The following is a 15150-nucleotide window of genomic DNA, read 5'->3' as shown; positions in this document are numbered from 1 at the left end:
GTACCAGGCATGGTTAATTTGTTCAGCTAATGAACCATATCACAGAGTGAGGCATTGACCCTTTGGTTATAGAGTATAACCAGTGAACTGTTTTAGTGCAACAGCTGTACCTGCCCTGGTTAACATCCCAGATTAGTCCATGTTAGCATTTGATTCAAATGGAGAACGATGGTGTCACTCTGAAAGGAAACCCCTAAATGCACTGTGTTTCTTTTCATAGTGAAGCTAATGGTATTTCATTGTGGAGGGACAGTGACCCATGGTGCTGTAAGCTAATAACCATGGAGGGTATCCTTTAAGGCAGAGTCTTTGTGCAATAAGTACCTATTTGAAACAAGATTGGTAGAGCCAGAGTTCCCCAGAAAATTAAATAGGATGACAATTTCTTCAGCACTGTTTTCAAAGCAGCCCTTCCCACTAATGGGCAAAGGGCTCTAATTACGCATGGGATGGAGATAATGGATTCTTTCTAGCTGTGGTTGGGTACTTTTCATTTTAGTGTTTAAAACCCAAAGGGGCTTCTCATAGCCATGATAAGGGTTAGAACAGCTCAGCTCTTTGGCAGCCAGTAGCTTCCATGTGAAATGGCAAGAGATGGGAGGTTCCTGCTGGGTTCAGAGTGTAACTTTGAACCAAAGTGACCCATTGGAGTGCTGTCATTGCCAAGATGAAGCTAGCTCCTTTCTCCCACCCTGGAGTGCTCATGTATACAGATCCTGAAGCTGTTGTCAGCAAAGATTGAATTTGCCGAGATTTTTCTGTGTTGGAGGAAGGGCAGGTATTGAACCCAAATTTGCTGTCTTCCAAGTGCATGCTTGACCCATGAGACTAACTACTGTTTTCTGCTGCATTTACCCTCCCTGTGTCCCTCACTCTTTCTCATGAAAAAAGAGAGCAGCCCTGTTTCAAATGAATACAAACCATCATCTTGTCAGGAGTGAGTTTTTTGTGTGAACTCAGTTTTTACTTTCTGTTCATTGTCTCATCTAATAATAAAATTAATCGATACCGTAACTGCTAGAATTAGTCTTGGCTTACTTTGTAATAACTGCAAACCCCATAAACTGAGAAATAATACACAAAGTGGAAAAAGCCTTGAACTCTCTGGTGTTCACATATCCAGAGAAAGTTAGTGCATTCACTACTGTTATGGTTTAAAGAAGAAAGCAGGCTGCAAAAAAAACCTTTCTTCTGTTAGCAAAGTACAGTTATTGCAGAACAAGGATGTATCAATTAAAAAGTGATTACTGATCCACAAGGTTGCCAGAATATATGAAGTGTATCATCAGGATGCAAAAGGCATTGCACTGACATGTAGTGGGAAATTAGCATCAGGAGGAATCCTTTCTCTGACTCCAACAGAAACCATCAGATGCAAAGTTTCGTGTACACCCAGTGAACGTAAGTGTCTTTGCATGAATCAGGTATGGCTACTGGTTGTGGGTTAAGGATTCTTCTGCATCAAATCAATAACTTCATTGTACACATGCAAAGGTGCATCCAATCCCCAGATGAAATCCAGGTGTGCCCATCCAGGAATCCTTTTATGATAGATGAGCCTTTTAATTTGAGACAGTAAAATGGATGCATCCTTGGGATCTGCAAGCAAGTCTTGTCCCCCAGTCCATACTGCTGTTGGTACAGTCATCTCTTCTACATTGTAGAGAGGAGGAGTAGCCTGGAAAACATGAAGCAGTACAGGAATGGATGTCTAGGAAAGCACAGCAAACTTTAGATGTGCATTTGAGGTTTCCTTTAGCGAGTGTTCAAAGTAAAGCTGCCTAAACCAAACAGGAAGAAGTTCCCTTGCTTGCCTTTTCTGTCTGCTTGCAGGGATGGCCCAACTGACAACACAGACAAAGGAAAATTGCCTCTTGAGTTGACAGTGTTACTATTGTTCTTTGCTTTCTCAGTCAGGAATTCACAGGACAGGAAATTGCAACAAGACAGAAAATGTCAGGATGCCTCTATAAACCCTCATCTTGTTCCTTCTGAAGCACTGGTCAGCCCCAGAAGACTTACACGGTCAAGTTAGAAAACACATGTGACAAGGATGAAAAGGAGTCTGGAATGACAAATAGCTTAGGACTCCTGGGTTTGGAAAATAGAGCCAGAGCAGGTTCAGGTGACAGAATTATACAGTCAAAAATGATATTAAAAAGGAGCACAGGAAGGAATCACCCTATTACTTCTCATAACACAAAACTTAGAAAACATCCAGTGACTTCACAGGGGCAAGCAAATTCAAGACAAACCAAAGGAAGCTGTGTTTCGTGCAAGCTGTCATTAAAACATGTAATTCACAATGACAGGCTGTTGTGGAGACCTAAAGTGTAGGAGGGTCAAGGACATTGAATTGAGGACAAATTCCTTATGCCTCTGGCTTCTAGAATCCAGGGTGGTTATTAGCTTTCCAGTTGCCCTCTTCCTAATATTGTTCTCCTGAGCACTTACACATTGGCAACTGCTTTGATCACGCTAGTAGGCAAGATGCTTCTTTAGTCTTATCAAATAGATGTACTTTCCTTTTTTCAAACTCATTTTTCTGTCTTTCCTGACCTTATTTCTTTTTATTTTTATTGATAATTTAATTTAAATGTTTCTGTCTCCCCTCACTCCTTTTAAAAAAGAAAATAATAAATTAGTGTTGCCATTAGTGCTTGCATGCTTTCTCTGTTGAATTCCAAACTGGAAAGTAGTAATACTTCCATCTACAGGTATTCTGAAAATGTGTCTCCTACCACATCCTTGCTCTCTTCCTGTGTGCTTCTGTGTTGTCCGAGTGTTACAATATTATTTCACCAAAATATACCTGTTGATATCTTTCCATGTTCTTCTTTGAACTGCCCCAGTCATAAGCTTGGAACTTCCCTGAATGGGCTTCCTAGAAGGAGGAACAAGAGAAGGGTAGTTACAAAGCCATCATCTAAGAAGTTTGTGAGTACTTTCCCTGCTGAGCCTCTGACTTCAATCTAAAGCCTCAGCAAAAGTTCTAAGAGCTCTGAAAAAGCCAACATTAAATTAACTAAAAGTCTCAATCAGTGAAAAGGAGTCAAATGTTTTTGTTACAACCAAAACTATCATGGCTTCTGCCCAGAAAGACCCAGGGATGCCTTTGCAGGCAATTTGTTCCAGTACTTCACTGCTGCTGATGTGTCTTCTCCTGACAGTCATGTTACCATCACTAACCTCTGTGAGAGACTCCTTCTTATGTTTTTAATTCCCTCTCTGGTTTGAATAAAGAAGTCACCATTTTTAGTTCTTGCCTTATGTTCCTTAGCTTTGCCTACAGCGTGGTTTGTTATTACTGTGAGAGACAAAATCAATGGGATCAAAACATTGAAGGTAAACTATCTGTTAACTCCTTTAATAGTAAGAACAGCAATGACAATGAAGGCTTAGGAATATTAGACTTGCATGTTTGTGCTTGCCAGTCTGTGGCTAGATGCTGAATTAAACCTGAGTCAATTTGCAGAGCTCCCCCCATTACGCTTTTGCAACCCTTTTTCTTTACAGGCCTAGGATGGTCACAAAAGCAATTTAATCAAATCTAAGATTTTATGTAAATTCACAGCCAAAAGTATTGTTTGATTTTGAGTAAATGCCTGTGCAGGTGTTACCCAAACTTATTTGTGCTGTGTTAAAAAGTGCATTAACACACTTGCAAGCTCACTATGTTTGCAGCTGCTTCCTGCTTTGCTCCAGAGCCTGCAGTGCTGCTGGAAAACCTGTCCTGCATGCAGCAACTTCTGTGACTGAGCCCAGACTCTATGAATCATGAAAGTGTGAAACCAAAGCCTGAAAGGCAGCTTTCCTCAGCACTGCTGCTGAAGATGTACTGTCGCAGTATCTTGCAAATAAAGCATATAACAAGTGTACTAAATGAAGAGTATACTATTTATAGCACTATTGCTGCTCAGACATTGAGAGCTTTGGAAACAAGTGATGAAAATACAAGGGCTTTTACCAGTAAAATCTGGTACTTTACAAAGCAGCCTATGTCTTGCTCATTTCTTGACTCCATAGAATCATAGAATAATTAGGATTGGAAAGGACCTTCAGCTACATCTAGTTCCAACCCGCCTGCCATGGGCAGAGACACCTCACACTAAACCATGTCACCCAAGGCTCTGTCCAACCTGGCCTTGAACGCTGCCAGGGATGGAGCATTCACAGCTTCCTTGGACAACCCATTCCATAGGTCTCACCACCCTAACAGTAAAGAATTTCTTCCTTATATCCAATCTAAACCTCCCCTGTTTAAGTTTTAACCCACTACACCTTGTCCTGTTGCTACGGTCCCTAACAAAAAATCCCTCCTCAGCATCCCTATAGGCTCCCTTCAGATACTGGAAGGCTGCTATGAGGTCTCCACGCAGCCTTCTCTTCTCCAGGCTGAACAGCCCCAGCTTTTGCAGCCTCTCTTCATATGGGAGGTGCTCCAGTTCCCTGATCATCCTCATGGCCCTCCTCTAGACTTGTTCCAACAGTTCCATGTCCTTTTTATGTTGAGGACACCAGAACTGTACACAATACTCCAAGTGAGGTGTCATGAGAGCAGAGCAGAGGGGGAAGTTCACCCCCTTTGACCTGCTGGTCACGCCCCTTTTGATGCAGCCCAGAATATGGTTGGCTTTCTGAGCTGAGAGCACACACTGAAGCCGGCTCATGTTCATTTTCTCATCGAACAACACCCCCAAGTCCTCCTCAGGGCTGCCCTGAATCTCTTCTCTGCCCAAACTGTAGCTGTGCCTGAGACTGCTTCGACCCAGGTGTAGGACCTTGCACTTGTCATGGTTAAACTTCATAAGGTTGGCATCAGCCCACCTCACAAGTGTGTCAAGGTCCCTCTGGATGGCATTCCTTCCCTCCAGTGTATCAACCAAGCCACACAGCTTGGTGTCATCAGCAAACTTGCTGAGGGTGCACTCAATCCCACTGTTGATGTCAGCAACAAAGATGTTACACAAGACCACTCCCAATACTGATCCCTGAGGGAAACCACTCGTTACTGATCTCCAGCCGGACATTGAGCCATTGACCACAATTCTTTGCATGCGACCATCCAGCCAGTTCTTTATGCACTGAGTGGTCCACCTATCATACTGATGTTCCTCCAATTTAGAGACAAGGATGTTGTGTGGGACAGTGTTGAACACTTTGCACAAGTCCAAGTAGATGACGTCAACTGCTCTACCCCTGTCCATCAGTTCTGTAGACCCGTCATAGAAGGCCACCAAATTGGTCAGTCAGGATTTCCCCTTAGTGAGCCCATGCTGGCTGTCACCAAGCACCTTGTTGATTTTCATGTGCCTTAGCACATTTTAAAATGTGCTCCACATTGGAAACATACTAATTTCTTAAGGTAAAGTGTACAGAACTGTGGACATAACTTATAAAAGTTCCTGGTTACACAGGAGGGAGAAAGATATATACATCTGTATACACATGCCAGCATACATGTTTTCACAGAAATACCATGTTTCATTGTTGGCTTCAAATGTACCTGTATCACATAGGGTACTTCTATCCTGCTGGCAAAGGATCAATGAAAAATAGTGGTTTGAATTATGGAGTCACATAATCACAGAATCCCAAAGGTTAGAAGGGACCACAAAAGATCATCTAGTCCAACCCCCCTGCAAGAGCAGGGTAACCTAGAGTACATCACACAGGAACTTGTCCAGGCGGGCCTTGAATATCTCCAATGTAGGAGACTCCACAACCTCCCTGGGCAACCTGTTCCAGTGCTCTGTCACTCTTACAGTAAAGAAGTTCTTCCTGATGTTCACATGGAACCTCCTATGCTCCAGTTTACATCCATTGTCCCTTGTCCTATCACTGGATATCACTGAAAAAATCCTAGCTCAATCATCCTGACACCCACCCTTTACGTATTTGTAAACACTGATGAGGTCACCCCTCAGTCTCCTCTTCTCCAAGCTAAAAAGACCCAGCTCCCTCAGCCTCTCCTCATAAGGGAGGTGTTCCACTCCCTTCATCATCTTTGTGGCTCTGCGCTGGACTCTTTCAAGCAATTCCCTGTCTTTCTTGAACTGGGGGGCCCAGAACTGGACACAGTATTCCAGATGTGGCCTCACCAAGGCAGAGTAGAGGGGGAGGAGAACCTCTCTTGCCCTACTAACCACACCCTTTCCAATGCACCCTAGGATGCCATTTGCCTTCTTGGCCACAGGGGCACATTGCTGGCTCATGGTCATCCTCCTATCCACCAGGACCCCCAGGTCCCTTTCCCCTTTGAAGATTTCAATTGTAAACCACAAGTTGCATGTATTTCCAAGAAGTTAACTATGGATTCATGGCAGGATATCAGCTTATACCCATTCTATACCATTCAGACAGAAGTGAGTATCTATTTTGATTTCCAGAAGTTTCTTAGTACCTGACTCCAGTGGACTATGTTCTGCACAGAAGTTCCAGCAGTGGTTTGTGCAATATACACATTGATTCGATTCTGAAAGAAAATATTCAGTGAGTATTCTCTTCCTCCCTTCTATTCAGATTTAGAACAAAATATCTGCCACAGCAGAGTAGTGTAACAACAGAAACAACAGAAATTGGAGTGGTATGGTCACCGAATCCTGCAGAGTTACTCCAGGTGTAGCAATGTCTCAGGTTTGGAGAAGCACTGAAAGAACAACCCCCAACCAGAACATTTTCTTGGATGACTGAGAATCTAAAAGAATCTACAGATAGAAAGGATAGTATAGCAAGTCAGCAACTTAGATCTCACACTAGATGGGCTCTTTTTTGGCAGGAGTCTATAACACATCCTGTGTGAGAGAGGATCGTTGTTGGGCAGAACAGCAAAAGGAACTGCAACTGCCTGAGGACTGTGTGACTGCTTCAAATAAAACACATCCTACTTCTGCAGGGGTTTCTTAACAAGTTGCTATGTAATCCTTCCTCAGTGAATGTGCTTGGAGATGTTTCTGGAAAAGGCTGGAGCAAGTTTGATGCCAGCTGGTCTGACCTACTGCTGTACTTAGCACAAGGTGTCCAAGTATATCTTAGTCCCCAGTGGCTGCCAACTCTCTGTCAGGTACCCCCAGGTATCCTGTGCCTCTGAGCAAATCCCTGGTGGTGCAAGGCTTGGAGGAGGAAGACAAGGGGGTGTGCTCCTTTCTCTGGAGCTCCTGAAAGCATGAAGCAAGTAGGGGTTTTATTTCTCTTCCCATCGTGTGCCAGTATACTGAAGACCTCTGATGAGACCAGTAGTCATAGTGTGAACCAAGAGACAGTGCCCTAGGTGAGGTCTGGCAGAAGGCAGACTGCAGAGTTTTGGGGGGACTTTGAGCAGCTGTTGATTGGAGGGATAGTGCCAAGTGCTCTTCTAAGGAGTGAGGCAGTGGTTCACTGCCAGTGATGGGGCAACCACCAGATATTGCTGTGCAGTAGTGGGGACTGTTCCTTAACAATGTGATGCTGACTAATAGAAATTCAGGATTCACTTCACACCATAGAATGTAAGTTTTGGGAGCAGAAGCTTAAACCCTCAGTAGAGCTGTAAAAGAGTTGTACATACCACGTCAATGTTTCTCAGGTTACAGCCACCCAGACTGAAAAAGACACTTCTACAAAGTCTGGCAAAAGCAGGGTTGCTGCAGACAGGAACTATTAGCCTTCTCAGACACTCAGTCTGAGGAAGGAATTCTCGTTTGCCAAGCAAACCCTGTGAAATACAAAGGTAACATTTATTTAAGAATGTACACTTGTATATTGTGCTGTTCTTTTAAAAAGGTGTTTGTGTCCTGTTCCTCTTCTCTAGCACTTTCAGTGGTTCTCAGTTGCTTTCTCTTCATTTGCCAGATGATGTCCACATAAACAAGAGAGAAATTAGGTGGTGGGTTTTTTTTTTCCATTGCATCAGCCTGCTCAGGCATTACTTAATTTGGGTTACATCACTTTTAATGAAGAGATGTGTTAAATGTTAACTCCAATTCATAGTTTAGGTCTAAGCTTGAACATTGATTGTGGCTTTGTCTACAGGAATCTTGGAAACCTTTGAGGATCTGCACCTCTGTACCTCTGTGGGAGACCTATCCCAATACTCTACTACTGCCCTAGATAAAAAGCTTCTCTTAATGTCCAGTCTGAACTTCCAAAGACTTCAGACATGAGGTAAACCTACCCACACACAGATGATTAGACTTTGTAAAGCCTTATACTTTCTGTTGATTCATTTTAAAACCTAAACAAACAAGTATATGGTTAAGGAGTTGAAATCAAGATATCACATACCCTGAGCAATGTTTCTGGAAGGTAGAGAAGTTTTGTCACTGGGCTTCTAGCGTACTTAATAGTAGTGACAGGTGCCAACGCCAAATAAAGTTTGATTTTTTGAGCCAGCTCTGGCATTGTTGAAAAGGCAATGAAAGCTGAGAAAACAAAAAAGGTGAGTTAAAGAAAATCATAATTTTTACATCAGACTATATTCATTATTTATAAATACCATTCTGCAATTTCAAACCTACAAGCAACCTTGTAGTTAGTTGTTGTTGTTAGTTGTTGTCCTGGGTTTAGCAGTAGCAGTCAATTTTTCTCCTTCTTAGTAGCTGGTGCGGTGCTGTGTTTTTGACTTTCAGCCTGGGAGCAGAGCTGGTAACACTGATGTTTACTCTGACCAAGGACTTTGTGAGTCTCATGCTCTGCCAGGAAGGAAGGGAGGCTGGGAGAAAGCAGAGACAGGACACCTGTTCCAAGCTAGCCAAAGAGGTATTCCATACCATAGCACTTCATGCCCAGGGAGGTAGCTGGGAGCTACCTGGAAGGGCACTCTCTTCTTGGTTGGGCTCGTTTTGGCGGGTGGTATCATATTCTGTTCCCTTGTTATTTTCCTTATAATTATTATTATTGGTGGCAGCAGCAGTGATTTGTGTTATACTTTAGTTACTGGACTGTTCTTATCTCAGCCCATGTGAGTTACATTCTTTTGATTCTCCTTCCCATCCCTCCGGGAGCAGGGCAGAGGGGAAGGAAAGAAAGAGGAGGGGGGAGTAAAAAATGCGTGGCTGACTGGGTTTAAACCACGACAGTTGTTCAGAGATTACAATTCAGCCTCAATTTGTGTTAAATCCCTCTTCTCCATGTGTTACCAGATTGTAGTTTTATTTAGCTCTTCGGAGACAAATTTCTGTCTATATTTTGCCTTTGCAGCTTTTTTTCAAACCCATTTAAACATAAATGCACACTTCTGATGTACATTCATACATTTCATGTACTGCTGGGAGGTGTAGTTTTTTTCCTATGGTCAATCTAATTTCATATTTTCTTTTTTTTTTTTTTTTGTGTGTGTGTCCTTTTTTTTTTGTCCTGTCCAAACTGGCCAACTTCTCTTTCTGTACTTTCATCTTCCTGTTTTGTTTATTTTGGTCAACTGACCAGCTGCTGTTGGGCACACCCTGGCCCACAATAATATCCAGTATAACTAAATCAATAGACTTAGAGGAGCAGTGCTCTTGGCCCATTATGTTTTACTGTCTTTATAATAAATAAAAAAAAATCCCATATGCTGAAAACAGCTTATCCCATGTTTTTCACACCTGCATAGAGCTGATAAAAACCCCAGGTGCATTCAGAATCACAGTACCTCAATTCACATTTTACTTACCGATGGTAGTACCTTGTGAATAGCCAATATAGTACAACTTTTCCTGTCCTGTTTTCTCCACAATGAAATTTATTGCTGCTGGAAGATCAAACTTTGCCATCTCATCAAAACTGCAGGCAGGAAATTGAAAGAGTTATGCATAAATTAAAAATCAGACTTTGAACTGAATTCACATTTCTATTACAGGCTTGTCAGCACAGAAACAGCATGAATTGTGAAGTGAATCATTCTGCTATTTCTCTGGCACTGGATACAGAAGAGACTACTCAAAATTTTCTGGGGTATTTTCTCCATGGGTTATTTTCTCCCTTTACATCAAAGGAAGGATTATAACTTCAAGAAGTGTCAGGCTGAATTGCAAGCGTCTATACAAAAGGGACAAGAGGTAATACAGTTACAGAGCTTCTTCTAGGGAACTACTAATTTATACAATCTGTCATTAAATAAAAAGTCTGATTTTAAAAGCTCATCAAAATAAGTGCAATAATTATTTACATTTTCTCCTTTTGTGATTTTTGTATTATTGTAATATACAGACTAGTGCTTCTAAATAATAGCTTTCAAAGCTGCCTCTGGAACTAAGGAAAGGCTTGGAGATGACCTCTGCAGATTCTTCTGTGTTGCTCTGCTGTTATGCCTCTAGAAACTTTTCTAGCAGTAATTAGTCTCCATTACTATTAAAGTTCACATATGTGTATAAGTGCACCTCGGCAAAAGTGAACATAGAGAATGCTTTATAAAAGATAGCATATGTAAAGCCCTGATTTAGCCAGCTTAAATAAATATGGGCAATGGAGATGCTCTTCAATGGTTCCATCTACCTGAAAGCCCAGAATTCGTCTTGATCAATGGAATAATTTTGATGTTTCCTGGACCAGCGATTCCCTCTGCTATTTCCCATCCAAACATCAAAACCAGCATCAGCTAGTAAGAAGCCCAAGCTGTTGTTGGGCAGGTTTGTGACCCAGTTACTAGCGTCTCCCAGTAATCCGTGTTGGAGAAACACAGCAGGTTTTAAAGCTGAAAAACAAATAGAAACAAAACAATTCATTTTCTTTTTTTTTCCTGGTAGTTCAGGGATATTACTGCCAGTACAGGATTTGTTCCTGCACCACCAATTTAAAGGGAGAAAACTAATAAAAACAAAACTGTAAAGAGAGAACTTCTAAGCTTCTGTAAGGATTTATGGAAAGATCTGCCTGACACAAGTGAAAACTAGTTTGGCACCCTCTGGTCACTGTATAGCTCAGCTGCATTAGTTTGAGATTCTCAACACTGATATAACGAATGAAGGTGTGGGATTGTTTGCAGAGGTTTCCTTTACCCAAAATATAATCATTACCTGATATTTACCAGGTGTAAGCAAAACCAAAGCAGAATCAGAAGCTGGAACAGCTTTCACAAAACAGGCTAATTGGGCAGATTACAGCCTTTATGCTATTTTTTTAAAAATAAAAAGTTTTTACTTATCAGCTCTTATTATGAGGGTATACACTTCATATATAGTGGATTTTTATTATAAATAGGTATGCTTGACATAAATCAGGTTAGTCTTGCCATAATTCTCTGCTAAAATTTCACTTGCATAAACAAGCTTTGATGGACATTTTATAAATATAAGGTATCTCTTTCCAGATCGTGCACTATCTAAGCTAGTTTTGTCTCATATTAACAAACTGTACCTGGGTTTCCCTGATTCTGTGTACCATAAGGGATCCGGTTAAGGGTAATAGTATAACCATCTTCTGTTGTCACTTCATACTCCTCACTGGGGTACCCCTTGTAAGTAATGAGCTCATTCTAGAAGAGAAGTTAAATGTATTTGTTTGCAGAAATCTGTTTTATATATAATATGCACAAGATATTCACAATGAAGAAATGTTAGAAAGCAGATACAACTGGGGATTTAGTCTACATATATTAAGCATCTGAATAAAGCAATATCAGGTGGGATATTGTAACCCTAATACTACAACAAATTTTCTTTGTTCTTTGTATTAGATCTAGGATTCAACTGCTCAGTTACAATCTGTTAAAAAAACCCTGTATTATACTACTGCTGTACAATCATCACAAGCCCTTGCACTCTGGTGATATAAGAATCATTATAAGCTCATAGAAATAGCTTATGATTCCATTAGCTTCTCTCTCATCTTCCCTTAGAGATGAAGAGCTGCTCAGATGCATGTTCCAGATCTGCTGTCATGCAAGTGAAACCAGTTTATTTAAACTAACTTCAGAGAAATCCATGGAGTTTCACAGCTGCCCTTTTGTGAATGGCACATATGCAGAGAGTACCACTGAATAACTGACTACATTATGGAAAAAACAAGAACAGCCACTTGCATAGTCACTAGGGAAATCCCTAGCACAGCCACTATTAAGCTCTGAAATAAAGTACCACTTTTGACATGTAACACTCAACCTGTTATAAAAGAGGATTGGTTTTTATACCTTGTACTCAGTGAATTACGCAATGTAATTTGCCACATGGCACAGAAACCCCAAGATTTTAACAAGTGACTAAAGATCTAAACAAGCTTGCTTGGCAAGAGGTGCTCTTCTGAAAAGCTGGCCACTATGCTGATCATTCAAAAAAATGAGAAAACATGCACCATTAGTTATTTAGAGTTGTCTTTGCTGAAGATATGCTGACATTCCAAAGGGTCATTCTTTCAGACAGGGAGATAGTGCCAGCAATAGCAAACTGGTAACTGATATTTAAAATTAAATTAACTCTGGAGATTTACTAAGGAAAGTTGTCTGCTTTAATTTCTATCAGACTCAAGAAGAGGAAGAGAAGATGAAGAGGAGAGAAGAGAAAAGAGAAGTAGTATATGCAATGATTAGAGATGATGGGTTAAATAAAGGCAGCTTATCCACTCTGTTATTCCTAACACCTAGAAACCCCTCTGCTCTGAGACATGTATGTATCTATTGAGCAACTTACAATATTCATAAATGCTTCAGGATCCACAGCTCTCTGAGTTCTTCTGAGTTCTTCTGAATAAGTAATTCCCTGCAACAAACACATCACAGCAACAAAGAGCCATATCTTCTTTCTGGATAAAACAGTATATTCATCTGTCAGTAGTCCTCCTCAGCACTTGTAATCCAGACAGGTTCCCTACTTTTTGGATGAGGGAAGTGCTGCCTAATACTGAATGAGCTGGTCTGGTACTCCTCACTTGTTAATTAAATGGAACAAAGCTGACTTTGAACACCTATCTAAAGGAGTTTGGCAGCAATCTGAATTATCTGCTAAGGTTTTGACCAGAATGCTGCTTTCAATCGGGGCAAAAATATCAGTGAATCCAAGGAAAGGAGCAAAGGATTCAGAGAAAAGGATTTCACTCATTCTTCTGAGAAGCAAGTCACTTGCATTACCATGCCATGCATTTGCTCTGTAGATTAATTAGGAAACTTTTTTTACTAACTCTGGGGAAAACTAGTTACTGGACAACTTGTAGCTAAATCGATCATTGTCACAGTGAAGTTTCCAAAGTGCAGACAACCAAGTTGTAGGATAGGTGGCTGAAAAAGCAGACAATTGAAAATAAACAGAATTAAGTATTTCTCATTTAATGAAGAACTTAGAAACCTAAATGGTAAAATTTATCCACTCCATAGGATGAGGATGAGAAAAGGAAAACAAAGCTTTGCTAAATATAATGCTAGCTAAAAACTGAGTGCAGAGAGGTCCAGTTTTATTCAGGAAATAAGAGACAAAAAACTGAGAGGAAAACTAGCTTGCTCAGAGATGCACATAGCAGCTCCGCAGTCTGTGAACACCTGCATACTCTTAGCTCAAACAAAATATAGAGTGTTTGAATTATCATTCTCTCTACACCATGCAAACCCCTAGAGGCTATGTGTAAGCCTCTGTTACAGACTTCTAAGCTAGACTGAATCAGCTAAAAGTCCATTGCATTTATTATTTTCCCAATCAAGAAGACTTTGTAACGTTTTTCTCAAACAATATGAATACCTAATACTTTTCTTATCACAGAACAACAATTTATAGTCTAACCTATAATACATACTCATATAATCTGTATCTTGGAAATGTTTAGCTCCTTTTGTAGAAAAAGGAATAACCTTTTTTAAAAAAACCCTTTCTTTTACAGAGTAAACATCTTTTGGTTGAAAGCTGCTGGAATCATATTCCCACATTTGCCATTTCCCCATGCCTCTCCAGTTATCCCAGATTTACCTAATTCAGGCTAGACAAGTCATGCTACTCGCTTTTAGCTGAAAGGAATCTTTCAAGAAATAGCCCTCCTGTCACTTATATAAGTTACAAGCAAAACAACACAATGAAATACATTTGTTCTCAAATAATTAAGTAACTCCTCAAGCCCAGGTTTGATACCATCTTTTTCAGTCTTCACTAGTTTGAGTGAGATGATTCAGAGATGAATTAAAGTGTTACTGACCTTGTGTCAGAAATCATGTGTTCAGCTGAGCAACAGAAACAACAGAAGAATGGAGAGAGTTCTAGGCTGTTTGGAAGCAGTGCTTGGTAAAGATGGCAATAAAATTATGGTCATGCGCTGTTTTTTCCCCAGTCATGCAGTACCTTGATGATAAACATCTATTTCTTCTCCACTCCTCATTTGTTCTGCTATCACTTCAGCTTTTCCCTAGGGTAGCACCAGGGAGAGGGGACTCCTTTTATTCTCACACCTTGTGCTTTTCATCTTAGCCACCACAGCTATAACAAGGCTCTTTTTACTATCTCAGATTGCTGGATTTTTAAGGAGAATACCAGCCTCTGTGGAGTGGCAGAGCAGGATCAGGAATTTTGAAAATAAATACATTTCATAGATACACCTTATCATATCGATTGAAATTGTCAATAAACTTCTTTTACTAACAACTTGCCAATTCCAGCTTCTTACGTTATGTGGAAAGGATGGAAAGAACTCGGATCCTTGGATATTTCTATATATGTTATAGCACATACTTTTATTCTTTTAATGCTTATATTGCTGTTCTACCTTGTTGCAGGAGTGGTTTCAGGAGATTTTCCTTTATTCATATTTCATCTCAAAAATGGCCACAGAATAAAGAGGTATTTCCTATATAAATAGTTATGAGGCTAGAATAATTTTTCTTTATCTGTATGGACTCAGGAAACATTACCATAATGGCCACTTGCCCCAGGGATCTCAAGCATACAGGGAGTAGGCCAATATTGCCCAGGAGCAGAAATTAGGCAGGTCTGAGTAAACTGTTAAGTCTTCAGTATAGTGACCTTTGTAAGCCTCTTCTTTTTGTGGAGTACAAGCACAATGCTCCCTAACTGGTGTCCTAGCTACCTACCAAGGTTTTAAATAGGCTTTGATACTTGTATTTATATGGTAGTTTGCATATTTTCTCCTTGCAATTGTTAGACCAGAATTATTACATATACCCTCAAAGGCAATTTTCTTTAACATTTACAGACCAGAAAGCAATATGAAATAAAATTTCAGGAGAAGACCTGTTCCTGCAAGATTTGCTAGGAGGTCTTCAAA

General features: G+C 40.5%; 1 protein-coding gene and 1 long non-coding RNA gene across 2 annotated transcripts; one reads left to right on the top strand and one right to left on the bottom strand.

The window, feature by feature from the left end:
* Positions 1–876: 876 nt before the first annotated feature.
* Positions 877–12979, bottom strand: LOC101870992 (lipase member M-like). The gene is made up of 9 exons (XM_031044676.2): positions 12582–12979; positions 11314–11431; positions 10453–10651; positions 9632–9741; positions 8263–8399; positions 7547–7693; positions 6404–6475; positions 2813–2884; positions 877–1678 (listed from the first exon to the last, which is right to left on the bottom strand). Exons 1-9 carry the CDS (start codon positions 12663–12665, stop codon positions 1445–1447), a joined length of 1173 nt encoding a protein of 390 aa, XP_030900536.1. The 5' UTR covers positions 12666–12979; the 3' UTR covers positions 877–1444.
* Positions 8330–12609, top strand: LOC115945667 (uncharacterized). The gene is made up of 3 exons (XR_004079947.2): positions 8330–8416; positions 9818–10016; positions 12414–12609. It is a non-coding gene; the product is annotated as an uncharacterized lncRNA (long non-coding RNA).
* Positions 12980–15150: the final 2171 nt, after the last annotated feature.

Source organism: Melopsittacus undulatus, chromosome 4 (assembly GCF_012275295.1).
Source record: "Melopsittacus undulatus isolate bMelUnd1 chromosome 4, bMelUnd1.mat.Z, whole genome shotgun sequence".
NCBI classification, from domain to species: Eukaryota; Metazoa; Chordata; class Aves; order Psittaciformes; family Psittaculidae; genus Melopsittacus; species Melopsittacus undulatus.
Note: the sequence above shows the minus strand (reverse complement) of the source record. Positions and strands in the feature narration are given on the sequence as shown.